This window comes from Tympanuchus pallidicinctus, unplaced genomic scaffold (genome assembly GCF_026119805.1).
Source record: "Tympanuchus pallidicinctus isolate F22 unplaced genomic scaffold, pur_lepc_1.0 scaffold8, whole genome shotgun sequence".
In the NCBI taxonomy this organism is placed as follows: Eukaryota; Metazoa; Chordata; class Aves; order Galliformes; family Phasianidae; genus Tympanuchus; species Tympanuchus pallidicinctus.
In genome coordinates, this window is record NW_026294802.1 from 53,227,443 (window position 1) to 53,254,755 (window position 27,313).

Genomic DNA, 27,313 nt, shown 5'->3' on the forward strand with positions numbered 1-27,313 from the left:
AGGTAGAGGAGCTGCCAGGTGTGCTTCGCAAAGTCAAAACAAACCAAAGCATGAACTGTTGAGTTTACCCTCTCAATCAGAGACAGTTCTCTTGCCACACCAGAGCAGTTCTCAGATGTCCCTGAATTTCCCTGAAGGCGATGCTGGGTTCATCTGGGTGAGAAAGATAAAAATGGGAGGAAAGCACTGCGGTAAGCAGTTGTGGCTGAAGAACCAAACGCCTTTTGAAAATGCACTTTTGTGCTGCAGGCTGAAAACCTTTTCCAGCCTTGCTGAGTTGTACAGATTGTCAATGATTAAAATTAAATCTGGAGCGATTTGGAAATGTTAACCCTAATCATCCATTAGTGGAATCGGTTCATTTTTCATAATGCTCTCGAGCTAGAATGACTTGGCTGCAACATATTTTGCATCACTGTGCTTGCTACAGGGTAATCCAGGAACATGATTAAATTATTTATTAAAAAAAGAAAAAAAAAAAAGTAGCTGAAATAGCCTTTTTCCAATCCAAAGAAGAAAGGTCTGAGTGTATATTACTTAGCTTACCAAAAGCACTTCAAGGATGCACTCACACAGGGTTTCTCTTACTGGTTTTGAAGCACAGGAAGATGCTGTTAGTGCAGAAGCAGTGGCTGGCACTGAAGCTGTGCTGGGCAGTGTGATGCTTGTGGGGGAGCTTGGGGGTGCTGACTCTGCTTGTTTTCTTCCTAGGGCCCTCGAGGACTTCTGGGACCCAAGGGGCCACCAGGACCACCGGGGCCACCGGTAAGTTCCCAGGGCTGCTGCCCTCCTTGGCCATCTCATTAACACCACCCTGTGCCCATCCATCATTCAGGCAGATAATGCACCTGTGTAACTGCATACATCTGTGTCATGAGAAGAAGCATTCCAAAAAAGTTACAGCCTTACCCTGTTTTCATCTACTTATGGCAGCTCAAGGCTTGGCCCATTTGAGTAGAAATTAATACCTAGCTGAGGCTGAAAGGGAAGAATGAGAGCTATTAACACTGTGCCTTGTGCTATTAACTTTTGCCTGAGGGCTGTTGAGCCTTTAGAATGGGTTGTTCACATTCTGGGCAAAAGCCAAGGCAGGAACATGCAGCTATGCAGGAGGCAATCACCTTATCTGCTGTGCCCTGCTGGCCGTGGAAGTGCTGATGTAAGGGCTGCTCTGCAACTCACTGCAGCTCACTGAAGTCCCCAGACTTAAGACCTGAACCCCTGTGCTGCTGTGAGAGCTGAAGGGGTCAGTGCTTTAATAGTGAATGTTGGGAGGTCCTTAACCCCTCCTGGGACTTGAAGGCATCTTCACTTTGAACTGTAGTCCTGCTGAAATTCAGTGAGTGTCAGGTCTCACACGAGCACACTGGTAGGAACGTTCAAGCCAGCCTGCCCCACAGCAAAGTGGTGAAAGCAGAAATCCCATCCCGAGGTCTGCACTTGGCCACCTACACCTTGCTGGAGATGCTTAGGAAGCTCGTGACCCTTTTAGTGGCCAGGCTGTGTGCTGCTGGAAGCAATCCGGCCAGGGCTCATCAATCAGGTGCTCATTCTGCTTTTGAGGAAGGTTAAACCACTGGGAAAAGACCGCAAAGACTTTTAAAGTGTAAATTTACACGGCATCAGTTTAAGTGTAATATCATAGAATTGGCTATTTGACCAAACACCTTTAGGAAATGGTTCCATTTCCATGTGGTCCGAAGGGCTTCCTGATGTTTTCTTGGTTTTATTGCATTTTTTTCCCTGTTTTTGAGGTACAAAAGAGGCAGATATTTTCTTCATGCTGTTTCTTAAATCCTTTCCCAGGGTGTGGCTGGTATGGATGGACAAACTGGTCCCAAGGGGAACGTGGTAAGTTCTTACTGCCCATTTTCCAGACAGTTCAGACGTTGCCGATAGAGTGTATGCAAAATGTGAAATGTACTCTATTAAATTAGGTTTGCTAATTGGTTTTTAGCCTGGTCTAGGCTCCTATCAGAGCCTGTGAAAACCATAGAGAGTACCTTCCTACAGCAAATGGTTGTTAATTTATTATAATTTCTGATGGAATTACACATTATTTCCCCATGAAAGATCAAACGTTCTCATCGAGATGTGTGCTGTTCTAATGAATATCAAAGTGCTGTAGCTTAAATGATGGGGGGAGGGAGGAGGGATCTTTGTGTCTCCTACTTCACGCTGCTGGGATGAAATGGATTCCTGCAGAACAGAGGCTCAGGATGCTGTGAGAGGGCTGGTGCCAGGCAGGAGCTGGTGGCTCTGTACCTTGTTTTCCTGCCTTCAGCTCTGCTTTTGCCTCCTCACAGGGTCCCCAGGGTGAGCCAGGACCTCCAGGCCAGCAGGGCAACCCAGGTGCTCAGGTAAGAGGGAAACTCTTTTTCTGTTGGTAGGACAGAGGGTTGCTGATTTGGGGCATGTTTTGCTCACCAGTCAACAGAAGGACCAGCAATAAGATCTGGTGGGAATGTACATCACTGGTTCAGAATCTTTCTGAAAATACTCCCAAATTCAGATACCCCTGGTTCTCAGCTGTGATGCAAAGCCAAGCCCAGGTCCAAGCAGCCTCTTTGGCTGAGCCACATTGTGTGGCTCATTCCTGACTTTTAGCATCCCATGGTTGGGTCACTGTGAACCATAGCAGTCATGCAGATGTCCAGGTCCCAGCAACAGCCCTCTGGGCACTCCTCGCTCCTCAGAGCATCCCCATTCCCACCATGGGGGGAAGAACCACAAAGCAGAGCAGCTCTCCAGGGGCCGTTCTAAAGCAAAACTTCATCTGAGAATGAATGGAGCTGGGGAAATCCCCAGCCATCACAGGCACTGGAATGATGCTCAGCTGAGGCACTGCCAAAAAGCATTTGGAATGAATAGCTTGTTCCTTACTGACCCGAGGTTTTTTCTGTTCTCAGGGTCTTCCAGGTCCGCAAGGCCCCATCGGTCCCCCAGGAGAGAAGGTACGATGAAATGCTGCGGCTCTGACTTAAGACAACTGTTACCATTAATATGCATTTGCTGCTTCAGCTGCTTCTCTGCCCCATATGCAACATCTGTTTGCAGCCGTGTCCATGAAAGTCTAATGTGCCTCATTCCAGACAGAAGAGAGACAAGAAAACACAGTTTACCTCTAATTCATAATATTTGCATTCATTTCCTATTTTAACAGAAACATTTTGCAGGCAGCCTATGGCAAAACATTAGGAGAGGGCTGAAAATTGTCTCTTTCATTGGGCTAAATGCCTGTAAGTCTGAGCAGGATGGTAATGGGAAGAGCTGTGGGCTTGGGTCACGCTTTTTGTCCCCTCTCCTGACCTGTGCCAACAATCTGTGGTTTTCTATGGCTGTTGACGTGAGGTAGCTGCTGTTCTTGCATCCCCTGGCAGTGCTGGGACCATCAGGGTTTAAACAAGAGTGTGGGATCAGCTTATGGAGTTGGCAGAGCTGTCATTCCCCAGGTGCACGTTGGCAGGGGAACTGTGGTGTGTGGATGGGGTGAATCCCTGCTCACCTTGGTAGGCTGCAGTTATCCATCAGTGGGAGAAGAACAAAGCTTTAGCAATTCCAGTGGCAAAAGGGCTCTTGGCTTTAAATGCTGAGTCACGCACTTGCAGCAGTAGCAACGCTCCTCAACAGGGTGAGAAATCAGGTGGCTGTTTAATTAGAAAGGTAATCACTTAGCGATGTTAAGGCAGCAAGACACGGTCAATGGGGGCAGCTCCACTCTTCTAATTTTCTTCCTTTGCCAGTTAATCTTCTTGCCATTTGTCACCAAGGAGTGGGAATTTCTTGGTGCACAGAGCCCCGTGCATTGATATCCTCCTACCTGTGCCTGGAGTGCTTTCCAGCAGGGCTGCAGCCACTTCCAGCCTTGGCTCCTCTCCCAGCTTATGCCTGGGCTCCTGCTGAGCTCTCCTTGGGTCTGCTGAGGTGTGGGATCCATCCGAGCATGCTGCAGTGACTCTGCCCAGAGACGTGAGCAGATTCCTTGCAAATCAAGGCAGCTCTTCCAGCTGACCCCTATGTCTGCAGCCTTTCACAATTAGGTCAAGCAAGAATGATGCTCTGTGGGCTCTGTTGCAGCTGATGATTTTTTTTTCTGTTTGTTTTTAGGGGCCGCTGGGCAAACCTGGTCTTCCTGGCATGCCTGGTGCAGACGGTCCTCCGGTAAGTCTGCTGGCCCCAAGGCTCTGCTTGGCACAGGGGCTGCGGGGCTTACCCTGCACCCATCCACCCTGGGTGCACCATGGGCCTATGGTTTCCCCTTGGCTGATGGGGTCTGAGCTGGAGGAGCTCTGGCCCTGCTCTGCGCTCTGCTCAGCCTGACAGTGCAGCAAAGGGCACTCTCTTTGGGCTTCTCCTTCCCCTTCTCCTGTTTTTCTTCTCTGTTTCATGTGGGTTTGCAGTTCACAGAGGTAAGGATGGTCTCACGTGTGGGTACTGCTAACACAGAAGGTCCTCATCTCCTTGGGCTCTGCTGCAGAGCACTGTTAACAGCAGGCTGCAGTGGCTGGTCAGCTGGCTTCTTGCAGCTTCCTCCTTAATCCGACTTCAAGCATTTGCTCCTTTCTCTAGAAGCTGGTGTCTGGCCGTCAAAACAGACCTCATTTCTGCACACCTCTGAGACACCTGATTTTGTGGATGACAAATGGAAAACAGTTGCATTCCACTAACACAAATGCAAAGCATGGCGAAAAAATAAATAAAAATAAATTTACATTTTCCACCCTGGGATAATCAGTCATATGAGGACATTTCAAACATCCTTACAATTGTTAGCTAAGTCAATAGAGCAGCTCAAACAAAGCCCAGGACGTCTCCAAGGCTGTCGCTTTCAGTGTGGAAATTCTTGCAGCAGCCTCCAGGGAGCTTCAACTGGAGAAGGTTTGTTTTGTGCAGATTGAAGGCTGTGCCAGACCAGCAAGTTGAGCATGGACAGATGTGCATGGACACGTGGCCACTGGTAGCCATGTAGTTTGCAGCAGGTTGTAGGTTTGTTGCATTTTCCAAGGACAAAACTTGCCCATGTTCTCTTCGTAGCAATTGGTCTTGAAAGCCATCTGAAAATCCCTGAGGGCCTGAAGCACCTTGCTGTGAGAGCCAGCTGAGTTGCTCATCAGTTTTTGATCTTAGTGACAGTAATGGAGATGGGCATTTGGGAAACGGTGGTGATTTAGTGTAGAATGGCTAGGAGCCTCTGAAGTCCTCTTGTGCTTTCATTCTGATTCCCCTGGGCTGCAGGCAGGTGTCAGGAGCCCAAGGCGAGTAGTTATGTGCCCCCCTGATGCACTGATGCTGTTGGTGCTGTTTAAACTCACAGGACGAACTCAGATTGCCGTCTCTCTCCATTTTGTTGATGCATAACTGGCAGCTGTCATTTTGCTTCTTTATTAAACCCACTTGTTTTATGAATTCCTGCTTGTCTGACATTCCTGATATGAAGACTGATTGTGGAAAATTGTGCAGTGATTTCTTGCTGTATTGCTAGAAAGTCACTGGTGTATTTCAGGAAGAGTTTGTATGTAAAACAACCACTGCAAAAGTCTTTAATCATAGAATGGAATCATAGAATGGCCTGTGTGGAAAAGGACCACAATGATCATCCAGTTTCACCCCCCTGCTGTGTGCAGGTCACCAACCATCAGACCAGGCTGCCCAGAGCCACATCCAGCCTGGCCTTGAATGCCTGCAGGGATGGGGCATCCACAGCCTCCATGGGCAAAAGGTGCTGGATGTGCTCTCATCTTTAAAAGAAAAAAGAAAGAAAGATGCCTGGCTGTGCAGCACTGCTCTTGTGGAGGGTTTATTGCTTTTGTGCAGACATTGCCAGACAGAGGGCATCTTCTGACCTGGCTCCATTTTGGTTCCTGTAGTAGGAAAATCAACGCTACAAACTGCTCCCATGGATTTCCTCGGTTTCTCACTAATCCCTCCTGCTGTACCTGAGGCAATTTGCACTCTTGCTTTCTGCTGATTGAAATCCCAGCAAAGGGCTGCTTCGCAAAGCTGTGATTGAGGACATGGTGGGAGCTCTTGGACATTGGTTATTCAGCATCAAATCCCAAGAGGAATGCTGGCCAGCATCCAGCTGCCACCGGACAGGGATGCGGGTTAGCTGCGCCTTTGTCATGAGATCCTGTAACTGACTCCAGGAATTAAGAAATTAATGAAGGGCTCTGACCAGCCTGGGCATCTTGTGACCTTCACAAGTTTGCTAAAGCATGGAGTTAACTTCATCTTCCCCCCCCTCCACCCACCCCCAACTGCAGCATTTCTGTGCTGCTTGCTGCTGAGCTTACTGAGGTGTTCTAATATGTGGCCAACACTGCAGAACGGTTTGTGCTTCTCTACTGAAAGGTGGTGAGGAGTGAGAAGGTTTAATAACCAAGAGTAACAATGCAAAGGACTAAACAGTCTTCCTTTATTTGGGAGATGCCTGCTGGCGTCGGAGGGGCTTCTTCTATCAGTGAGAGTTTCCTGGAGAGCAGCTGTTGTATGACAAATAAATCAGAGCTGCCTGAGTGAGCTTGTTGGCTTCCAAAGCATTAGCCATGCTCTAAACCCATTTTTTCCTCTGTTTGTCTCTTTTATTAATAGGGTCATCCTGGCAAGGAAGGTCCTCCTGGAGAGAAGGGGAGTCAGGTAGGTGTCAACAAGTTTCTCGTTACTGTTAAGTATTGCAAAATATGAATTAAGAATCTAACATTAGCTTTAAAACAGAAGATTCATTGCCAGGGCAGCATGGAAGTGCTGCAGTCAGTGAGCTGCTGCTTGTAGGAGTGAGAGGTTTTGCTGTTAAGGCTGGTGGTTCTTCCCAAAATAAAATAAACAATGTTGTTAAGAAGATGCTTGCCAGCACAAGGATTTTGCTAGCAGACTCGTATCAGCAGTTTCCCTTTCCTGGCCGACACAGCATCACTGCAGTCACCAAGGTTGCAAGCTGGGCCAGGGTGTGGATGCTGGTGGGGGCAGCCCTGAGGTGGGGGATTGGAATAGCAGGGTATGGGTCAGCAATGGGAGATCTGAAACTGCAGAGAGAAGCCTTCTCCTTTTCAGACATAAAGAAATATCCTTTGTGGCACAGGGGAATGCAGAACATTACTCTTTCTGTATTTCTGCTTTTCCATTTTCTCCTTCTCCCCTCAGACTCGAAGTCTCTATTTAACAATATATTTGAGTATATTGCCAGAGGCCAAAGTCCTTGAATTATACAGCTGTCTGTCTGTCTGGGAGATTTACCATCTGCCTTCCCTCTGCATCCCATTCAATTGAGAAATGCTGCATGTGTCAGCAGGGCTGTACGAGGGCACAGCCCAGCGCCCTGCAGTCCCCATGCAGCACAACGCCCATTTATCCATGCATCCCACATGGCAGAATGTAAAAACCCAAGCGTGGCCATGATGGCAGACATGATGCAAACACCAGGGAGTCAGCAGGATGAATACAGGGCCCAGAGTGCAGCTTTCTGTGCGAGTTATTTCTCCAGCAGCATTGGATGCCTGTCTCTGTCAGGCTGGAGGAAGTGGAAGGGTACTTATTTAGCTGGCTAATTTCAGCAAAGTAAAAGCCAAGTGTTTCAGTGTAGAGTGAGATTGGTGGACAGCGGGGCAGCAGGGTGGTGATGGAGCACCTGCAGGGTTCACGCATGCAGCATCACGGTGTCACCGGTGCTTTGCAGCTCCCAGCACTGCAGGCATCTCCTCTGCTGTGTGGTGAGGCTGAAGGGCAGCACCTCAGGCGTGTGCCTGAAGCAGTAACTGCTCCTTGTGATACAACCCTGAGCTGTGCCTCATCCGAATGGGGATGCTGGTTTGGGAGTGGAGAGGTAACAGAAAAGGAGTTGTTTTTCTCGGGGTTGTTTTTCTTTCCAATCCAACGCACAAGTCGCCTATCTTATGTGCAAATCCCTTTCTACCAGGTAGTTGCTGTCTTGTCTCGTTTCTTTATTCTTTCCCCTCATAAACGTCTTTGCTGCTCCCAGTGATGTTCTTGTGCTGTTCTGAGCTATTTTCAGATGGCTGCTGCCACTTCCACCCAGTCTGAAGCAGCCAGATGGACAGGATATTTGATTTCCACATGCTCTCTTTATTGCTGCACCTTCTCATTGATTTGATGTGTTTTTCTTTGTGTTTTTTATTCACCCCAGGGTCCACCAGGCCCTCAGGGCCCCATTGGTTATCCAGGACCACGTGGAGTCAAGGTAAGGAGGTTCCAAAGCAGAATCCCCACGTTGTTAGCCCAAATTTGACTTCTTTGTCTTATGCAGGAGATGGATGAGGTGCTCCTGATTGTACTGAGCATCCTGGGGAAGGGTGCTCTGTGTGCTCTGGTTCTAGCAATGTGCTTTTAGTGCCCTGGTGCCACCACAGTGACACCATCTTTGTTGCTTGACCAAGCCTTGGTCTTGTGTCTTCTTGCAGGCTTCCAAGTCTCCTGCTTTCCAACAGCACCTTCTAGCATCATTTAGTGCTTTGAGGAGATTGTTCTTTTAATTCTTCTTGAACACGGCTCTGTCCCCTTCCAATCATTTCCAGTTTACAGCCAAAGTAAATCTCAGCCAGAACATGAAGATTTTAACAAGGCTTGTTAATAAAACAAAATGCCTGCTCCTAAAACAAAGCAAGCTTTTCATGCTCCTGATCCAAAACCTTGTGAGATGGTGCCTCTGTGTCTCAGCAGTGTTCTACTTCAGTGGGCTGAATCCCAGCTTACCCCTCACTCCTGCTTGGCTCCATTTGCTCATAAGGAGGCAGTGGGGATTTTTTCCCCGTTCAGCTCTGGCTGTTCCACCAGAACCTATTGGTTCAGGTGCAGTTGCATCTCGCTTCCCAGAGGTTCAGTGAATCCACAAGAGTCTGTGCTCGTGGATACGAGCACAGATTGAAGGCTATGGGCAGAGTTAAGCCCTCTTAAAGCCCCTTCTGTCTTTGTTCAATAGCAGAATCCCATTTGCAGTTCTGCCTTCAAAACTTGAGCTGAATGCATGTAGCCAAAGCAAGCTTTCATCTCAGTTCTTGCAAAGTTACAGATTGAGCTGCAGTGGTCCATTAGGGAATGGTTTGCTATTGTGTTTGCCACTACAGTGGAACTGTTCCACATTACAGTGATCTACAGAAAATGTGTCATGCACCAAATCCGTGGTGCGTACAGAAGAGGCTTTGCTTCCTACAAGCAGCATCCTATTAACTGAAAGAATCTCTAGCTCTGAGAAAAAAATATGTCTCATTGGGTTTGCAGCTATAAATAGTGTTCAGATCTTCCCTTGCTTGTGTTCTGCTGCACACGTTTCAATGTGCTCTTAATTATCCATATGTACCATGTAACACCTTGGTTTATCTTCCCCAAGGGAGCGGACGGTGTTCGTGGGTTGAAGGGCACCAAAGGTGAAAAGGTGAGTTAGTGTTTTGTGTTTGAATTGATTTTCTGCACATTGGAGCAGTTTTGCAGAGCCATCCTGCAGGATGCTGCCTGTGAAATTCTCTTGCATGAGGGAACACCATTTGATGAACATTTGGGAGCAATGCAGCCCCATGACCTGCCCAGGTCTGGGGCCCTTTGCTGCAGTGAGCTGGTACCAGTAGCTCAGCTCCAGCTTTGGGATGATTTCTTTCTGACAAAACTTGCAACTTGAGTTTTCTGGGCACGATTCCATGGAGATGAAGGGTTTGTGGTGTGTTACAGCTGGGTAATTGCTGGACCTGGGGAGTACAACATATGGAATGTGCTGTCCAGACTGGTCATTAGAGGAGCTCATGAAACGCAAGTCAGAAAGGAAGCGGACCCAGTCTGTGTGTGTGCATGTCAAAGATGCAGCTGGATTCTCACAAATGAGATGGAGAAAAGTCTTGCCCAGCTCCAGCCCTAAACAATTCTGTATTCCTTCATTCCTGTAGCAAAAAATCAGCAGCAAATCTAAGCAATTTAGCTAGGCAGGGAATCTTGGCAGAGACCTTCCAAACTTTAAAGGTCTTTCTGGGAATGGTGTCCTCATTACCTTTAAGAGATTTGCTATAGGGTGAAATGCATTATTGATTTGAGTTCTACAATTAAACCTTCTTGGCTGAAAGAAATACTGCCACTGTCCTAGAGGTTCCCTCGAAGCGTGGTGTAAAACATCCTCCATGAAAATAAAGCCAGTTGTACTGCAGAAGTAATTGGTTCCCAATACTGGCAAGGTGTTGTTAGTCACATCGAGCCAGATTTGTGATATCCTGACCAGCAGGCACTGGGGGATATGAAGGAATCCTTCCTTGTCAGCCCTATGGGACCTCAGTGGCTGCAGCCTGCCTGGATTTTTATCTGTGTGTTCTCATGGTTGTTTGTGTGCATCGAGGTCTTACAGAAGCTGATGTTGTGCTTCCTGGGTAGGGGCCATACAATAAGGCTGGGTGAGTCTTGATTCTTTGGGTTTTTTTTTTTTCCATCTATGTACCTTGTCTGTTTTTTCCTTCTCTGCTATTTAGGGTGAAGATGGCTTCCCTGGCTTCAAAGGGGATATGGGCATCAAGGGAGACCGGGTAAGAACCTGCACCCAATGAGGTTTCAAAACGCTCCCACAACAGCTCAGCAAGGCAGGTTTTTGTCAGGGTCCTTCTGGAGCACTCATGTTCACCTCAAGCACAGGCATCATAAATCCTTATATTCCCTAGTGCCATCTTGAAGGTAAAATAAAATAGAGTAGTAATAGAGGGGCCCCATCTTGCTGCTTTGATTGCAAAGAATCCTGCACAATCTTGCTGTATCATATCTATTTCCAGCATCTCTTCTCTCCCATAATATTACATCTGGGGTCTGGTAGGCGTCGTTATTTGCTGAGCATTATGTGCCTCCAGTGCCATCAGTGTGAAGTGCAGTTACCAGGAACACAGAGCAGTGAAAGCTGCTGGGGCTGCAGGTTTATATTACTGCTATCTTTAACTCCAAAAGCTTTTAAAAGCAGTGGGACGTGCAGATCACCGGAAACCCAAAATCATGCTCGGGTGCTGTCTGTCCTCAGCACCTGGGCACTGGGAGCTGCGTTCCCATCCCAACTCCTCAGCCATCAGGAGCACTCTGTGCTCATCCATCCCCGCTTAAAGGACAAAGAATGCCTTGCATGAAAGCTCGTAAAACTATAAATCAAATCCTCCATCTCTGCTTGGCATTTCAAATGGGTAATCGATCAGGTTGGTGCTCCACCTGTCACCTTGGTCGTTCCAAGGCTCAAGGACAGAAGGTGGCACGCTGTCCTCGCCGCTGCAGACAGCCGTAAGCTCACAACTCCGCTTCCCACCAGCTCTCTCCCTGTGTTTTATGATGCTATGAAAGGCCAAGGGTACTTGAAAGCCTCGCAGATAAATCTGCAGCCACCCAGCTCCTTGTGAGCCTGTGTTGGTGTGGCAGCATCTCCTGCTGCGCTGTGTGACAATGTTGTTGTGTGTGCGGGAGCCCGCAGTGTCGTAACAATTCATGTTAATGGCTCAGTTCTCTCCGTGCTCAGATTTCCTAATGGTTTTCAGCACAAAAGCTCCAGCCTGATCTTTATTCTCCGGTTGCCCAGCTCAGCCTTCAATTAAGCACTTCCCAGGGCTTGCTTGCACATCAAACTGCAATTTGGGAAGCGGAAAGTGGGTAAAAGGGTGCGTTGCAATCAGAGCTAATGACGGCTGTTTCGGTGGAGATGCTCTGCACAGAGATGGGATAATTGGGCTACCGGAAAGACTGCTGCTGCTGGGGATAATGGCACGGCCAAGAATGAGAGCTCTGATAACGCCCTGTGAGACTCTCGGTGACAGAACGCCTTCTCCAAGAGTCTTTCTGCAGTCTCTGATAATGTCTCTTGTCATTCACAGGGTGAAATTGGACCTCCAGGCCCCAGGGGTGAGGATGGTCCTGAAGGCCCCAAAGGTCGTTCGGGTCCCAATGGAGATCCTGGTCCTCTCGGTCCTGCTGGAGAGAAGGTGAGCTGAGGGGATGGGGCTGCCCGGGTTGGTTCTGCAGCACAGCCCCCTTTTCTTTGGGACTTTGCTGTAGGTGGTGCCTGGCTGGGGGGCACAGGGGTGGCTGGGGGGCAGAGGGATGGGAGTGTGGGAGCTTCTTCTAAAGACTTCAGGGGAAGCAATGATCCGTTGGTTCTGTCCACCCAACATCTGCGTGGCTCAGGGTTTTCCAGTGCTTCTGTTTTTTTTTTTCAAACCTGTAGCTGCCCACATTAACCCAATTTTCTTTATGTTTCAGGGAAAACTCGGCGTGCCAGGGCTGCCCGGCTACCCGGGCAGGCAGGGTCCAAAGGTAACAGTGGGATTTCTGCTCACAGGGATGAGGTGGAACGGTGACATCACTGGGCTGAGGGAGCTGGGGGACACATGGCAGGAGAAGCAGGGCTGGTGTCTCAGCTCTGCCGTGCTTGTGGCACTGTATGTTAGCACATCCAAGGCGATGGGAAGCCAAGCCCTTTGTCTTCCCTTTTAGAGCTGCTGGGTGTGCAGCTTTCTCGCATTTCATACCATTCCATCCCTCCTCCCCACACGCAGAGGATGTATTTATGGCTGGGTAAAAATAGCTGCCAGCCCTCAGCCGGGAGGGGCTGGGCCACATCCTGCATCATCTCCTGCACAGTGCTGAGAGGAGATGAAGGGGACAGGAGCTGCAAAGTGCAGAGTGTGCAGAGCAGCTCCCACCAGGTGTGCAGGGTGCTTGGGTGGCAGATGGGCTCCTGAGAACTGCCGTGCTGGCAATTGGCAGAATGGAGCTATTTTGAAGGCTCGGGGCTACTGCTAGCTAATGAAGGGGAATAGCTAATGACTCAGGGTCTCCCTGAAGTTAAAATAGAACTGCTATTTGCAGATTCTCAAGCATGCTTTGTATCTTATCTATGCTCCCACCTTCATTTGGGCCATTTTTGAATCTCCTTTTTAAGTTCAAACTGTGAATTCCATTACACAGAGTGAGGCTGCAGCCTGGCTTCCAGCTACATGCCCTTGGGGCTTTGGGAACTTATGCTTTCCTTAAGATTGAAGTTTTTTTTAAGAATCATATTTTATTATTCATGCTTGTTGCTTGGAAAAGAAAAAAAAAAGTGGGCATGTTTAACACTGGAGACATAATTAACTGCAAGAGATGGTTTCCTGGCTGTGGTGTTGATGTTTTATTTTTTAATTCACTTTTTTTTTTTTCTTTTGCATTTATTTATTTTTTTTTCCTCTGATTCATATTTTAAAAGCAGCAGCAGCAGTTACTCTCCAGGCGCTCATATCAGAAAGGAACAAGCCAGCAGTTAAATTTTCATATGCACCGTAGTGACTTAGGAGCCAAACACAAAAGCCTGCTGTTGCCCAGGCGCTCGGTGCAACCGTGGGTTTGGGCTTTACAGCCATTTCCAGCAAGGCATGGGCCTTTTTATTTCGGGTTGTTGTTTTTGGAGGCAGTTTGGCTTCTGAGGTCGTTCCAGGTCTGTCTTGGATTTTGTTTTTATTAGAGGAAGGTTTTAAAGCAAAAAAAAAAAAAAGAGCCCCAGGAGATGTGGATGTCAACAGGGTTGGTTGGAGTTATCCCAGGCCAATGGGCGCCTGGTGCAGGCAGGCTGAGTTCAGTGTCCTGAGCCCATCTCCCTTTTCTCTCCCCCAAAGGGCTCCATTGGCTTCCCAGGATTTCCAGGCGCCAACGGCGAGAAGGGCACACGGGTAAGAGCTGCTCTCTCTGCTCACTTGGCTGAGTTTTCCCTGTGGAGAAGAGCCCTCAGGCAGGACTGCTGGCTGGCCCTTTGTGGTCCCCAACAGAGGATGCTCCAGCCCTATTACACATTATTACATGGAGATATTTTAGGAGATTTCTCTGAACCTGAATCCTTCCTTCACTGCCAGACGTTGCTCAGGGCATGAAGAGCTTTTTAATTAATGGTGATTATTGGAGATGGTTCATTCTGTTCAGAACCATCTTCAGCCTAACTGGAGATTCAGAATGGATTGGTGAAAACACACTTGTACGTGCCTCCTTTTAACAAGTGAAGCTATCCTAGATTCCTAACCGCCCTTCAAATACTGGGGCTCCATCCCCCCAGATGTCCTTTACCTCTCACCGCTCTCAGCTTTGCTCCCAGATAGCAGGAATTTGCCTGTACACAGCAGTGGGTTTTTATTTGTCTATTTTCTTTTCTTAGTTTGAGGATAACAATGTTTATTTAGGGGATGGAGAGCACCAACATCCACTCGTTCTGTGCTCCAGCTCTGGTCACAGGGTGAAGACTGGAGGGAGAGAAGAGGGCGAGCACAATTTGTTTCCCTCTTCATCTCATTTAAATACAAATGACTTCTAACAGACGTGTTTGATGGGAGCGCAGAAAACATAAATCACTTTGCACTGCATTAATATTGTGCCACTGAAATTTGCTTTATATCCCTCTCTTTTTTTTTCCTCTCTCTCTCTCTCTTCACTGAGTAATTTTCATCTCCTTCTGAGCTACGAACCTCCCTCCCTCAGCTCCAACGCTGGAACTGGGCAGCAGGAGGGAGGCAGCTGCCACAACAGCCTCATATTTACTGTAGCCCTGTAATTACCACCCGCCTTACCCAGTGGGCAAGGAAATTCTTGGGCTGCATTTTCAGGTGGTTTAAAGGAAGGCATCAGCATCACAGCCCCGGGGAGATGCGCTGCTGTGCAGCCCTGAGCGTTTGCTGCCCTCCTGCTGGTTGAATTCCAGTTCTCCCCACTGATGGTTTGTACCATTTATGCCACTCTGAACCCAGTCCGTGTTTTATCACCACGTTTGTCTGCATGGAGAGAGAGAAAAACACTTCATGGACAAATCTCTCCTTTTAGTGAAAGGAGCTGCACTTGAAAAATTTATCAGAGTAGCAGAAATAGAGATTTTCACTGACTCCTTTGGTATCTTTTTTTTCCTTCCCCTTTCTCCCAAGTATCTGCTTTGAAATAAGTGAAAGCGATTATATACAGAACAATAGACCGAGCGAGGATCGCGCAGCACAAACCAAACGGAGACCATCAACTGAATTTAAGCCTCGTTGAGTTAGACTTGATAAATTACACTCTGCTTCTCCCGAGACCAGTAAATTTGCTATTTTATGAGCATGTCCACACGCAGTCAGGAAAGCGAGTTTGTAAGATTTGCTTCTCCGGTGCATTGTGGAGTAACCCAATTTGCAGCTGAAACAACCCAAAATCATTCCTGTTTGTCTTTTCTTTATACGAGGTATTACTATTATGATACTCTACGTGGTTGTTTATGTGTCCAGAATAATATGAATCACAGGTTGATTATTTTATTTTTTTTTCTGGCAATTGTCATCATGTAGGGCTTGAAACAAGCCTTCATCTTAGCAAAAATGAATAGTCCCCCAATCTGAATTAACAAAAAAAACCAAAACAAAACAGTGAAAAACCTCAATTTCAGTGCTGGCAGCCCCCTGAAGTTGAAGCCAAGTTAAGAGTGAGGAAGTCTAATGGAAGCATCCCCTCCAAACATAAAATAGAGTGGCCTGGGTGGAAAAGGACCACAATGATCATCCAGTTTCAACCCCCTGCTGTGTGCAGGTCGCCAACCAGCAGCCCAGGCTGCCCAGAGCCACATCCAGCCTGGCCTTGAATGCCTGCAGGGATGGGGCATCCACAACCTAACGTGGTGGTTGCTTTTGGTCCAAGGCTGCCCATCTCGGTGCCCCTGCAGCTGGAGTTGAGCTCGGCTGGGATGGCTGGGGCATCTTCAGAGCCTGGTTGTAAAATCAATACTTGGGAATGTGAGTAAGCAATCTTTATTTTCGGAGCTAATAAGCCTCAGCGATTAGCATGGGATAATAGATCTCCCTGCTCGCCCCGTCTGACAGAGCCTGGAGGGTGCAGGGCGGTGCTGAGATCCAGGCCATCCATTTGGGTGCCTGGAAAATAATCTGAATTTAGATGCCTTTCCTTCTCTGTCTGAAATATATAGGCCTGTGTGCATTTACAGTGCTATATAAATTCTTAGCGGTGGTACACAGTGCTGCATGCATGATTAATGGTAGCAATAAGCAGGGGGAAATTTTGCTTGAAGATAGAATTGAGGGAAAAGGAAGGGAGCGTGGGGGTGACCTGCAGGGGGCTGCACTCTGTGCTGCCAGATCCAAATTCAGCCTCACCTGGCACAGGAGGGGTGCTTTGAGATAATGTGGGTAATTAATTGAAGAAGTGTGCCAGCAGTGTTTACTAAATGAAGCCACAGAGCAAGGAGGATTCGGCAGGGCTAATTATAGCAGCTGGAAGGAAGTTGACTTGAAAGTTACCCAGCTCCTGTGTTCTGCTCACCTGGTTAATGAGTGCCGAACACGAGAAGGCGAGATTGTTAGATGATGGATTTGGGGCAGAAAATGGCAAATGATATTTTAAGCATCTGCGTTCCTTACATAGAAAGTCTCTCTTCTTTCAGCTGTGATTGGTTAAAAAAATAAAAAATAGGGCTGTCTGTCCAGAGGAAGAAGTCGAACCTATTGGTGCCCTTATGATCGTGACACCAGCCAAAATAGTGCCTTCAGATAGCAAGCTGTGGGCCATTACTTTTCTTTTAGGCACATGGAAATGGAGCTTAATGTGATTCCAGATTTAGGACCCAGCCGTCTTTGTCTTTCTTCTGTCAGAATTAATCACAGTCCCCCATTACAGGAAACTGAGTGCATCTGTCAGATCTCATAAGCCTGCTGTTTTGTTGCGGCTGCAAAGCAATGTCTTAAATTACTTGTTTAGCACGAGGTTCGCAAAGATGAAGAAGGATCTGTAAATATGTGGGGCGGCTTAATTGGCTTGTGTAGCGTAAAATAGCAGTGCAGGTGAGGATTTCTGCTCTGCTGCTGGCTTTCCCTAAATATTTAATGTCATCAGCTTGTGCCCTGTGCACCATGAGCCAGCCTGGGAGGTTTGCTGTTCACATGCATCCAAATGTTATAAAAGAAAACAAATGCCATCATCGAGAGCTGTGTGTAAAACTGCTATTGTTGCTTTAATTACAAACGAGAGATGCAGAGGTGTGGGGAGCAACGGGTCTCCATTGGGCTGTATCTGCTGCAGGCTCAGTCTGTGGCTGCTGCTGGCCGGAGACTCATCCCTGTTTCTTTTCCTTTGCAGGGGACACCTGGCAAACCAGGTCCAAGGGGGCAGCGCGGTCCAACGGTAACGATGCTTCTCTTCCCTCTTTTTGATGTCTTGTTAATGCTAGGAGAAAGCACATTCTGGTTCAAGTCCTGGCTGGGTGGGATCTGGCCCTTTACGATGTGGCCTTCAGCCTTAAAGCTGAGCAGAGGGGATGCGGTGATTTGGGGGTGGGGTTCACTGTTGGTTCTAGTTTGACATCTTGACAAAATACGTTGAAACCACAGTGCAGAAGGCTCCAGTCTCCCTGTTACTGCTGCTGGTGGGACAGCATTTTGTCCCAGTGCAGTTGGGTGCTGCAGTGCTTGTCTGATGTCACTGTAACTGCTTTTATTACCCAGGACACTAAGATGTCATCTTTTGTGTTTTTCTAAGGGTCCACGTGGGGAAAGAGGCCCTAGGGGAAGCACTGGGAAACCTGGCCCAAAGGTAAGGTTCTGGGAAGCCTATGATGGCAATTAGGAAGAAAATTGCGTCCTAAAAAGTGTCAGCATTAGAGGCCATCTGCTTCATTGCCTTCCATTTGCCTTTTGTCCCTTTTCCATTTTGCATTTTGAAAGCTGAGCCTTCCCAGCCTTCATTACCCAGCCAAATGCCTCATAACCCAACTGTGAAGTCTATGCACAGCTCCTAGAAACGTGCTGGCCTTCATTTCAGCAGATCAACCGCATGTGTGAACAAAGGCCCTGAAGAGGAGGGGATGCCTTGCAGCAGGGGCAGCACAGCCCTGCATTCCGTTCCCCCTGCGCCCTATTTTGTGCACAACTTTGCACCTTGCTGAGCCGCTTTGCATGCATGCTGCCGGCCAACGACTGGCAGCCCAGCACAATGGGCATTGTTTTGCCAGCCAATGGGGAGGCAGGCTAGCTCCAGCACCTGCTGCAGAAACCAATTAAGTGACCATCAATTGCTGGGCATAATGGAAGCGAAGCTGCCGTAATGAGGCATTGTCACCGCCACGCTGCCGCCTTTAAAAATAAATGTCTCTGCTTTGTAGCAGCATGAATTTTTGATAAATACCTTGGCTTTGCTGCGGCGTTTATCTCTCAGAGGGCGGCTGTTATCTGGTGGAAATATCCTGAGCCCACCAGCGTTATCTTTCCTGTATTTTCATTAAGCAGTGTGGGGGGAGCGAGCAGTTGCTCATTTATCACTGGATGCGGCTCCCGCTATGGAGCTGTTGATGGAGAGGGGCTGGGCAGTTGGTGGGATGGGTGTCACCTGGGGTGGTGCCGTTTGAAGCCTTTGTGCAAAGCAGCCAAAACGATGATTTATGTATCTTTAATGATGTGGTGTTTTTGTTTTGTTTTTTTTTCCATTTCTAAAAGGGCAACTCTGGTGGTGACGGCCCCCCTGGTCCTCCTGGCGAACGGGTAAGGCCATGTATGGGACTACAGCAGGGATCGTTGCAGTCTGTTGATTTCATACAGCAGAAGGGTTGGGTTTACAGCACTGAGCTGGTGCTCAGGCCTTGCTGCAATGAATGTCCTACCAAGAACTGTGAAGCAGAGAGCAGTGGGGAACTCTTGGGCAGATCATACCCTTCAGCCGGGGTATGGCTGAGCACACCTCAATCAGCAAACAGAAAAAATCTCTTTCAAAATCCACAGTGAAATTTGCTTGTGTAAAGAGAGAGGTCTTACAACATCACCTCCAGCCCTTAAAGCCCTTCTGAGTTCTTCAGGTGAGGCTCAAGTGGGATTTTGGGTGTCCTACACCAATACTGATCCATGGGAAGAAGTGAAGGCTCCCCATGCTGTTTGTGCAGACACCCAGAGCCCCTCAGTGGCTGATGACACTCCTGGTGTTTGCTGTGCTGTCCTCAGCTGGACTGGACACTTGGTAAAACATGCATTTCTATGGCATTTCTTTGGGACACAACAAGCCAGCTTTTGCGTATCTTTGCGCTCGTCTGGTGTTCACACAGAGCTGTAATGTCACTGTAAAGCATATGCACTCCTTAACCCTATTTTCTGCCTTGCTTTGTATCCCAGGGACCACCAGGGCCTCAAGGACCAACTGGATTTCCTGGACCAAAAGGCCCCCCTGTAAGTAACGCTTCCCAAACCGTGCAAAGAAATGCATCTGATCTTTTCCATCCAGCTGTGACTGCCTGTGCCAGCTCAGCCCTCGCTGCTTCTCTGACGAGTGGTGACGTGCCCAATAAAAGGCATTACTGAGGCATCACAATAATAACTCGATGGTTTAAGATTTTAAATAGCCGAGTAAATTGCAGCTGATTATAAATGTTCGTTTTCTAATGACTCAATATCGCTAGGATCTTTCATGGTTGCTCTGTTCTTTTTCTTCTGTGTGCTGGGAGGACAGCACAACAGGGTAACGCTTCTGTCTCTGCAATTATTGTACACTGAGGGGGAGCCTCAGAAACCTTTTTGGAGTGATTTCTTTCCCTGTGGTGACAGCTCACTCCCTCTCTGCACATCTGTAATACAGATCTGTAAGATCACTGGGAGATGTGTGAGAAAGGACCATGTCCTTTAGGGTTCTGAGCACCCCCATTTCTCTGTACAACGGGTGGGGATTAATGCAAAGATGCAAATAGGTTTGATTCAGTCCTTATTTGTACTACTGAGCACTCAGCCACGTTCCTTCTCACCTTGGTTGTCTGCTGTAGGGTCCTCCTGGGAAGGATGGATTGCCTGGTCACCCCGGACAGAGAGGAGAAACTGTAAGTAGCCAGAACTCTTGGGCAGATCATTAGCCCCAAACCTCATCTTGCTGGATGGTTTCTCTAAACCTTCCTGTGCAGCTGGGGAGATGGGGCCACCAGTTTGCTCTCTGCAGAGGTCTTTGTGTCTCCAGCTGCACGGGCTGGTCTACAGGAAGCAACCTTCTTCTGAGCAGGATGGGTTGGGCTAATGATGATTTGCATGACGGCCACGCACATCCCCTCTCTTTGTCCTTGTGGTACACATGGGAGTGATGTGCACTGCACACAGAGTGAATGTGAGTGGGGAGATAGAGAGGCCAGGGAGTGGCACAGGAGCAGCTGGGGCTCTGTGTGCTGCAGGGGATGGATGGGAGGATGCTGTGAGTCAGCATGCCAGGAACTGGCCCATGCTGTGCACCCCACAGACTCCCTAGAGGCCTCCCAGGGGAAGGCTGTGCCTCAGCTCTGCTCTTGTAGCGCAGTGGTGAAGCTCTGCTTTCTTCCCCACTCTTCTCTTTGGAAATGTCCAAGTGTAATGTTGCTGTTGTAACAATCTAGGTATGTGGGAACAGAGATGCAAGATGGACTCCCTCCTTCACAAGCCAGCACTCAGCTTTCTGCACTCCGTTGCCTTAGCTCAGGGCAGTTTTGCTTTCTCAGGAGCCTGCTATGGGAAGAAATAAACGCTTTTCCCTTCTTTATGCACCGTGCAGCCAGCACCGAGAGCAGTAGCACAGCAGAGAAGTTACAGCCCCGTTGTTGCTGCAGTGCTTCTTTGGAGAGGAAAGCAGCTCCTAGCCCGGATCAGTGCTGCCATGGCTTTGCTCTAGCTTTTCTGCCCACACTGGTTATTGCAGCACACGCGTTTATCTGCCCTGCCTTAGCGCACCAGCGTCTCTGCTGACACCGCCTTTGAGCCAGAGCCACTCACAGGGCTCCCCCAGCACATCTCTCTTGCTGCCCCCCGAGGGGCAGCTGCTGGGGCCCTTACTGTGTCGTATGCAATACTGCTTTGTCAATTTTAAAAGGTTTTGTTGCACAGATGTAATCAGTCTTTCTCACCAGAGGAGAGTGATGAGGCATGCGGAAGGTATGATGGCTGTCGTGCGTCTCTGGTGGTCTGTTTCGTGCACCTTTTTGCTTGAAGGACACCCTAAGCAAAAATGACTGTTCTACCATGTATTCTTCTGCATGCAGTAATTAGTACCTCTCTGTTTGGCATTCTGGGGGATGCTGATTCTTTTTTCCTCGGCTGTTTACAAACGCAGCTCGTTTGCTGTTGTTGATACATCACTCTCCCATCACTGCATGCTGCATGTTAGCAGATAGATTCTTTGTTCTGTGTTTATTCTACAGGAAAGAAACCCAACTTCCTCTACTCAGCTTTGCATTTTTTCTCCACCGCCTTTCCTAGCAAATGAGCATTAAAGAGGCTTTGCACATTAAGCATCTTTTCCCCTCAACTTATCACACAACAGTTTAATTAACTTGCCTGGCATTTGCTAAGCGAGGCAATGCAAATACTGCTCAGTGCAACACCAGATATTTACTCACGATCCGTGAGACTGACTTTGTGGTGATGGTTGTGGTGTTTTGAAGTCACAGTCCTCACTTCAGGATTAACTTAAAGGTGGAGACAAGAGTTCTCACCTGCCGGAGTCTGACTGTGACATTTACATTTCCTTTATTGAGTTATCTGAAATATCCAGGACACTTAAGCTGAGATTAGAAAAAAGCAGTAAAAAATTTGTCTTGCATCTGCAGCTCTCAACTTCTGAGCCTGGAAAAAAGCATCATGTTCCTGAGTCTGTATGAATATGAGTGGACAGTGGGCTATCTGGGGTCTGAAAGCATTCCCTGGTAGCTGTCTTCTGTCAGTTCAGGAATACTGACCTATCACCATCAAATAGATTCAGAAAACCAAAAATCTGCTGGGTTTGGTTTTTTTTGTCAGAAACAAACACTTTTGTCACTTTCCCCTGTGCCCTCTTGGGTCAGATTCACATTGTTGAGTCACAGAGTCGTAGACTGGTTTGAGTTGGAAGGGACCTTTAAGATCATGTAGATCCAACCCCCATACTGTGGGCAGGGACACCTCCCTCTTGCCCAAATTGCTCACAGCTCCATCCAGCCTGGCCTTGACCCAGGTAGAAGCCCCTTTGTTTGTCCTCTTTCCTTACACAGAGCTGAAAAGGGAGGAGACGGACATGAAACCAAATTAAATATCATTTCCACACCAGTAACCCTGCTAGCGCGCTCTGTGCCTTCATGCAAGAAAGCCTAGACTTGAAGTCTGCTCGTCAAATAGCTCCCTTTAATTAACTTTTCATTGAGGAACAACAAATCACGCTGAAGGATGCCAAATATTGGGCCGTATTAGATTTATTAAGACAAGATCTAGAGAAGACAAGAAAAAAAGAGCCCTAAAAGCTCTGTGCTCGTGGTTTAAAAAGGACAACAGGAAAGCCCTTTCTTCAGATTAAAAAGGAAAGTCCCACACAGAGCTGGTTGAGATGTTCTTCTGAGATAAGGGTTAGAATTGCGTGTTCTTTTCACAGTGATGGTTTGCCATTTTCCTATTGGTGACATGATATTCTGCCATTTGCAGACAGCTAAAATAGCACGGTGTGGCTTTGTAGCATGGCACAGTACCACTGGCTCTGGGACTTATCCCATCATCTTTTGTGGCTGTGAGAAAACAGCCTGGATGCCCTGAATGGCAACTCTCAGGCTTGTCAGCGTGCTGTAGTAGGAATGATGATTCATGTGCTTTTTAAGGAGTGGCTTAGGAGAACTAAACAACTGCAGTGGTGATAGCTCGTTATTGTCACTCGTTATGTGTCATTATAATTAGCTGCTGTGGTTCGGCCATCTACAGAGAAGCACTTTTGTGATTTCTTTCAGCAGATGCTGAGGAAGGAAATAAAACTCAGCAGGGCTGGGAAGTGGCTCTGCTTGTGCCAGAGTGCAGGGTGGTCACCCAGGGCCAGAACTCCTGCAGGGTGAAACCTGGAGCAGGAGTCACAGCAGAGCTGGGAGCGGGAGAAGGGAAATGAGTGGCTATGAGGAATTGCTCAGCGTTAAGAAAAATGAGCATTTTGACTTTTTAATAGCCATTTCCACTGTAGGTTTTACGAGTGTAGCAATTTATACATACATATATATATGGCCAATCATTCAGCCAAACTGTGGTAGCTCCATCACAACAGCAGAAGCGAGCTGAAGATCTGATGGCTTTCCACCCAAACACCCATTCCCCCCTTGAGCCTGCACCTGGAACCCTCCAGCAGAGCTGAAAGGCCCATTTCCACCGCTCTCTTTCCCCCTGTCAATGTATGAATACATATTTTGCATCTCCTGTTTGATTATTTTTTTTCTTCCTCCTACCTTTGGGTGTCATCCATGGTCGGTGGTTCTGCTGGGGGGCAGCAAGCAGGCAGCACTCTGGGTCCCTCTGGGGAGCATCCAATGGCAGAGATGTCATCTCTTTGTCCTCTCCCTTTTCTTAACAGGGTTTCCAAGGCAAGACCGGCCCGCCTGGCCCCCCTGGTGTTGTAGGCCCTCAGGTAAGGAACAAACATTGGTGTTTGCACCGGTCCTTTGTGTTCATCTTCATCAGTACGATCTGTTGTACCCCTTTGCTGGTGTGGCTGGAATGCTCTTCCATTTCATTATGAAGAAATGCATCCCTATTTAATGTAACGTGCTGCCAGATTCTTTCAGAGTTGCTCTATTTCTTTAATTAATTTCTTTTTAAAATGTTAGTTGCCAGCTGTACCGTCTGAACTGATAACTGCACCACCAGAATTTGTACCCCTTATGCATAGGCATGCAGGGCTCTGTGTTGGTTTGGTAGTCAGAGTCCTAGCCTGAGCAGCACTGAGTTTGGATTGAATCTTCTTTCCTGAACTACCAAGGAAGTTGCTCTTAAATTACGAAATAATTAACTTGTCCTCTTTAATGATAGTGTAAATTCCCTGGTTGATGAAATCCATGATTAGGGGCAATTCCTCGACTGTGTTTGTCTTCTCAAGTGCAGGATTAGGCTCTGTGGCAGTTTCATTCAGCCCGGTGCTGTGCAGTTGGTGTGATTCATGCAGTGTTATCATTCTGCTGGTGCTAAGTGGCATCCTGCAGCGTGACATGAATGACAGCTGCAGTCCCAGCAGACACCAGCGTGCAGGGATGCTGTACTCTTGTGCATGTGCCTTTTCTCCTCCAGAATGGGCTGCTTGGGAACCTTCTGTGCTGTGCCTTGCCATACACTCGTCACCATCAGTGCCCACGTGTCAGCAATTGCCATGTAGCATGGGCCTAATCAGTCACTTATGCCCCTATAAGGATGAACCAACGTGACAGTACAATACTTAAGAAGTATCCCAAGTTTGATAACTTCAGTAATAGTATCTCATTTGTGTGAATGCATTCATTCCAGAAGTTCTCAGTGCCTAATGCCTGTAACCTTCTCCCCTTCTCCCCCTTCTGTTTCTTTAGGGTCCAACTGGTGAAACTGGTCCAATGGGTGAGCGAGGACATCCAGGTCCTCCAGGTCCCCCAGGTGAACAAGGTCTTCCTGGCCTCACTGGGAAGGAAGGGACCAAGGTAGGGATGAGCAGCCTACTTGGATTCCCCCTCCTTGCACACCTTCCCCTCTGCCAGAGGTGGAGAGGGATGATACAGGAAAGAAATGATGTTTCACAGTGTCTCGTCGAGGCTTGAGCACAGAGAGAGCACCCACAGATCCTCAGCTCTTTGTCCCTATCATTGCAGGGGGACCCTGGTCCAGCTGGCCTCCCAGGGAAGGATGGTCCCCCAGGCTTGCGAGGCTTCCCTGGAGAGAGAGGTCTGCCTGGCCCCATTGTAAGTATCAACAACAGGATGCCCAGGCAGCGCAGCACACTGCTCCCCTAATGACTCTTTTTTTTCCCATCTTCCAGGGTTCTCCAGGGCTGAAAGGCAACGAAGGTCCCCCAGGCCCCCCCGGTCCTGCAGTGAGTATCCTTGCCCTCCCAGGCACCACCTAACACGTTTACAAGCTTGGCAAGCTAAGTGAGTGGGTTAGTCACAGCTTAGGGCTTCATCCATTATTCCCTTTGCACTAACGAGTGGCTTGCTGGATATTGCTTTATTTTACAAGACACATGTAATTGCTCAGTTATTTTATGGTGTTAGCTGTGAATATACGTGACTAGCTGGGGGAACTAGGATGATCCAGGACATCCAGTATTTTTCTTCTAAGTCACCAGCTTTCCCTCTGAAAATTGTTCCCACTTGAGAGTCTTGGTCAGTGCAGCCTTCCTGGAAGAAAATACTCCTTGTGCAACCCTCCCTGCTGCATTAACCATGAAGCGATCATGCACATGTTCCAAACTGATAATGTGCCCTCAGGAACTGAGCTCCCTGCACCAGCCATTCCAGGGATTTTAATTAAAAAGGATCTGCAGAACTTGGGCTGATGGTACCAAGCCATCACATGGAAGTTGCCCCTTCAAATGTGCTCATTTATTGAGTTGGTGCATCTGAAGCTTCCTACTGCTGAATTTCTTTCTTCCTGTATATAGATAGCACCCGATGTTCCAGTAATATCTTCCTTTCTCCTTCCCCACACAGGGCTCTCCTGGTGAGCGAGGTCCTGCGGGCTCAGCTGGCCCCATCGGCTTGCCAGGGCGACCTGGACCACAGGGACCTCCAGGACCTGCAGGTGAAAAGGGAGCACCAGTAAGTACCAGCTCACAGATTAATGGCTGTGGACCCTGTAGAAATGGAGCTGAACATGGAGACAGACTGGGCGAGGTGTGAAAAAGGAGAAGGGAAAAAAAGGGAAAGATGCTACGTGCCTCCTGCAGCACGAGCGTGCTGGTCCGTCTGCTGACACCCATGCAAAGATGCTGTGAGCAGAGCTGTGCCATATGGTCCTGCCCAGCACCCAGCCCACGTGCTGTCACGTCTTCTGCTCCCCCAGCACAAGCAGGAGATGCAGCAGGCAGGCAGGGCAGTGGGCGGGATGCTGCTTTTGGGTTGGTGCTGAGCGGCTCAATGCTGCAACAGTCCCAGAGGAAAAGGAGGGGAGGGTTGTAACTTTCACCCCAGTAGTATTGCAGGGAAGCGTTGCTGACTTCTGGGTTGCTTTAGTTCTCACCCAGGTCCAGCAAAAGGAGCAAATGCAGGCATTGTTGATTTCAGACTGAAAGGCAGTAGCACTGATTGATTGTTGCTATCAGAAGTGCTTATCAGCCAGTGTATTCCACATTTGTTGGCTTATTAGAAACTCCAGCAGCTAGTCCAGAGGCAAGCATCTGCCAGTGAATCAGCCTTGCAAACATCTGTCCTTCCCGGTGTCTATGGGATATGCTCTTGGGCAGATGAATAGGCAACTTGTGTGGCATCTAATTATTCAGAAGAGAGCACCAAGACTCGGATGCAATTAAATTATATACGAGGAAACTGAGAACTATCTACTGTTCGATTCCAATAAACAAACAAATTTGAGCAAAGGCTCCAGGCTTGAGGAGTACAAGAAGATGTTTAAGTGGGAGGCCAGCAGAGATTGCTTTATTTGCTTCATGTATTTTCCATTGTCCAGAGGTTCAGGAGGGAGCTCAGGGCCATTATTCAGCGATTAGCCATGGACAGCCAGCCCTAGCGTCAGCAAGCACTGGCTTGTGGAAGTAAAAATTAGTTGGAGATTTGTTTGTCATCCAGAGGGAGATGGCAGAGGGTTCAGATTAAATCTAGTTATATTGCCACAGCAGTGAAATTGCATCTGTGATCTGGGTATTCACCGTTTAGATTTGCTTGGGTTTTATCTCTGAAGATAGAAATTTTGTCTTGTTTAGAGAGCGAGCTGCCGAGAGATATCAGCTGGAGGCCAGTCTTGCTATGCATGCCCGTACAAGGCAGGGGTCATTAGCAGCTGAATACAATGCTAATGGCCTTTAATGGGTCAATTGAAGGATGGAGGAGAGCTCTGCGTGACCTTCCTACTCTTTCTGCTTCCAGGGTGAGAAGGGTCCTCAAGGACCAGCAGGTCGGGACGGCATCCAGGGCCCCGTGGGACTCCCGGGTCCAGCAGGTCCAGTTGGCCCCCCCGGCGAGGATGGAGACAAGGTGGGAACAAACAGCAATCCCTGCTGTGCGGGGTCACTAGGAAGGAACTGGGCCGTCTACCCCATAGCCACTCTGCTGGCATTGGGTCAGACCTGCAGCCTGTTGTGACACAGTGGTGGTTTATGGCACTTGCAGTCCCCTGGGATGAGTGGAGTTGGGTTTGGGAGAGATTGAGGCTGACTGCTTCACAAGCACTTCTCAGCTGAAGCTCTCAGCCTTCCCTAAGCCTGTAGCAGGTGGCCTGCCTTTGGGTGCGTTGCCTTTCCTAATTAATTACCTTTCCCCACTCTCTCATTAAGCCTCTCTGGACTGGAGGGTTCTTAAAAAACGTTAGCTGGGATGTATCACTCATCATTGCTAACAAGCTCATGGGATGATGCTTCTGCATCAGGAAAGCTTAAGGATACCAGAGGGTTTGGTTACACCTGG

The 27,313-nt window shown here is 48.2% G+C and overlaps 1 protein-coding gene across 2 annotated transcripts in view; it reads left to right on the forward strand.

Annotated features, from left to right (window-relative positions):
* Positions 1 to 27,313, forward strand: part of COL5A1 (collagen type V alpha 1 chain) — a 127,618-nt gene that overhangs the window by 80,555 nt on the left and 19,750 nt on the right. For both annotated transcript variants that reach the window (XM_052668038.1, XM_052668039.1), the window contains exons 21-43: positions 712 to 765; positions 1,807 to 1,851; positions 2,307 to 2,360; positions 2,910 to 2,954; positions 4,108 to 4,161; positions 6,592 to 6,636; positions 8,141 to 8,194; positions 9,341 to 9,385; positions 10,458 to 10,511; positions 11,826 to 11,933; positions 12,211 to 12,264; positions 13,602 to 13,655; positions 17,083 to 17,127; positions 17,482 to 17,535; positions 18,435 to 18,479; positions 19,101 to 19,154; positions 19,742 to 19,795; positions 23,290 to 23,343; positions 24,272 to 24,379; positions 24,548 to 24,637; positions 24,715 to 24,768; positions 25,388 to 25,495; positions 26,777 to 26,884. In XM_052668038.1, the coding sequence (XP_052523998.1) occupies positions 712 to 765; positions 1,807 to 1,851; positions 2,307 to 2,360; positions 2,910 to 2,954; positions 4,108 to 4,161; positions 6,592 to 6,636; positions 8,141 to 8,194; positions 9,341 to 9,385; positions 10,458 to 10,511; positions 11,826 to 11,933; positions 12,211 to 12,264; positions 13,602 to 13,655; positions 17,083 to 17,127; positions 17,482 to 17,535; positions 18,435 to 18,479; positions 19,101 to 19,154; positions 19,742 to 19,795; positions 23,290 to 23,343; positions 24,272 to 24,379; positions 24,548 to 24,637; positions 24,715 to 24,768; positions 25,388 to 25,495; positions 26,777 to 26,884 (1,440 nt within the window). The remainder of the gene's footprint in view (positions 1 to 711; positions 766 to 1,806; positions 1,852 to 2,306; positions 2,361 to 2,909; positions 2,955 to 4,107; positions 4,162 to 6,591; positions 6,637 to 8,140; positions 8,195 to 9,340; positions 9,386 to 10,457; positions 10,512 to 11,825; positions 11,934 to 12,210; positions 12,265 to 13,601; positions 13,656 to 17,082; positions 17,128 to 17,481; positions 17,536 to 18,434; positions 18,480 to 19,100; positions 19,155 to 19,741; positions 19,796 to 23,289; positions 23,344 to 24,271; positions 24,380 to 24,547; positions 24,638 to 24,714; positions 24,769 to 25,387; positions 25,496 to 26,776; positions 26,885 to 27,313) is intronic.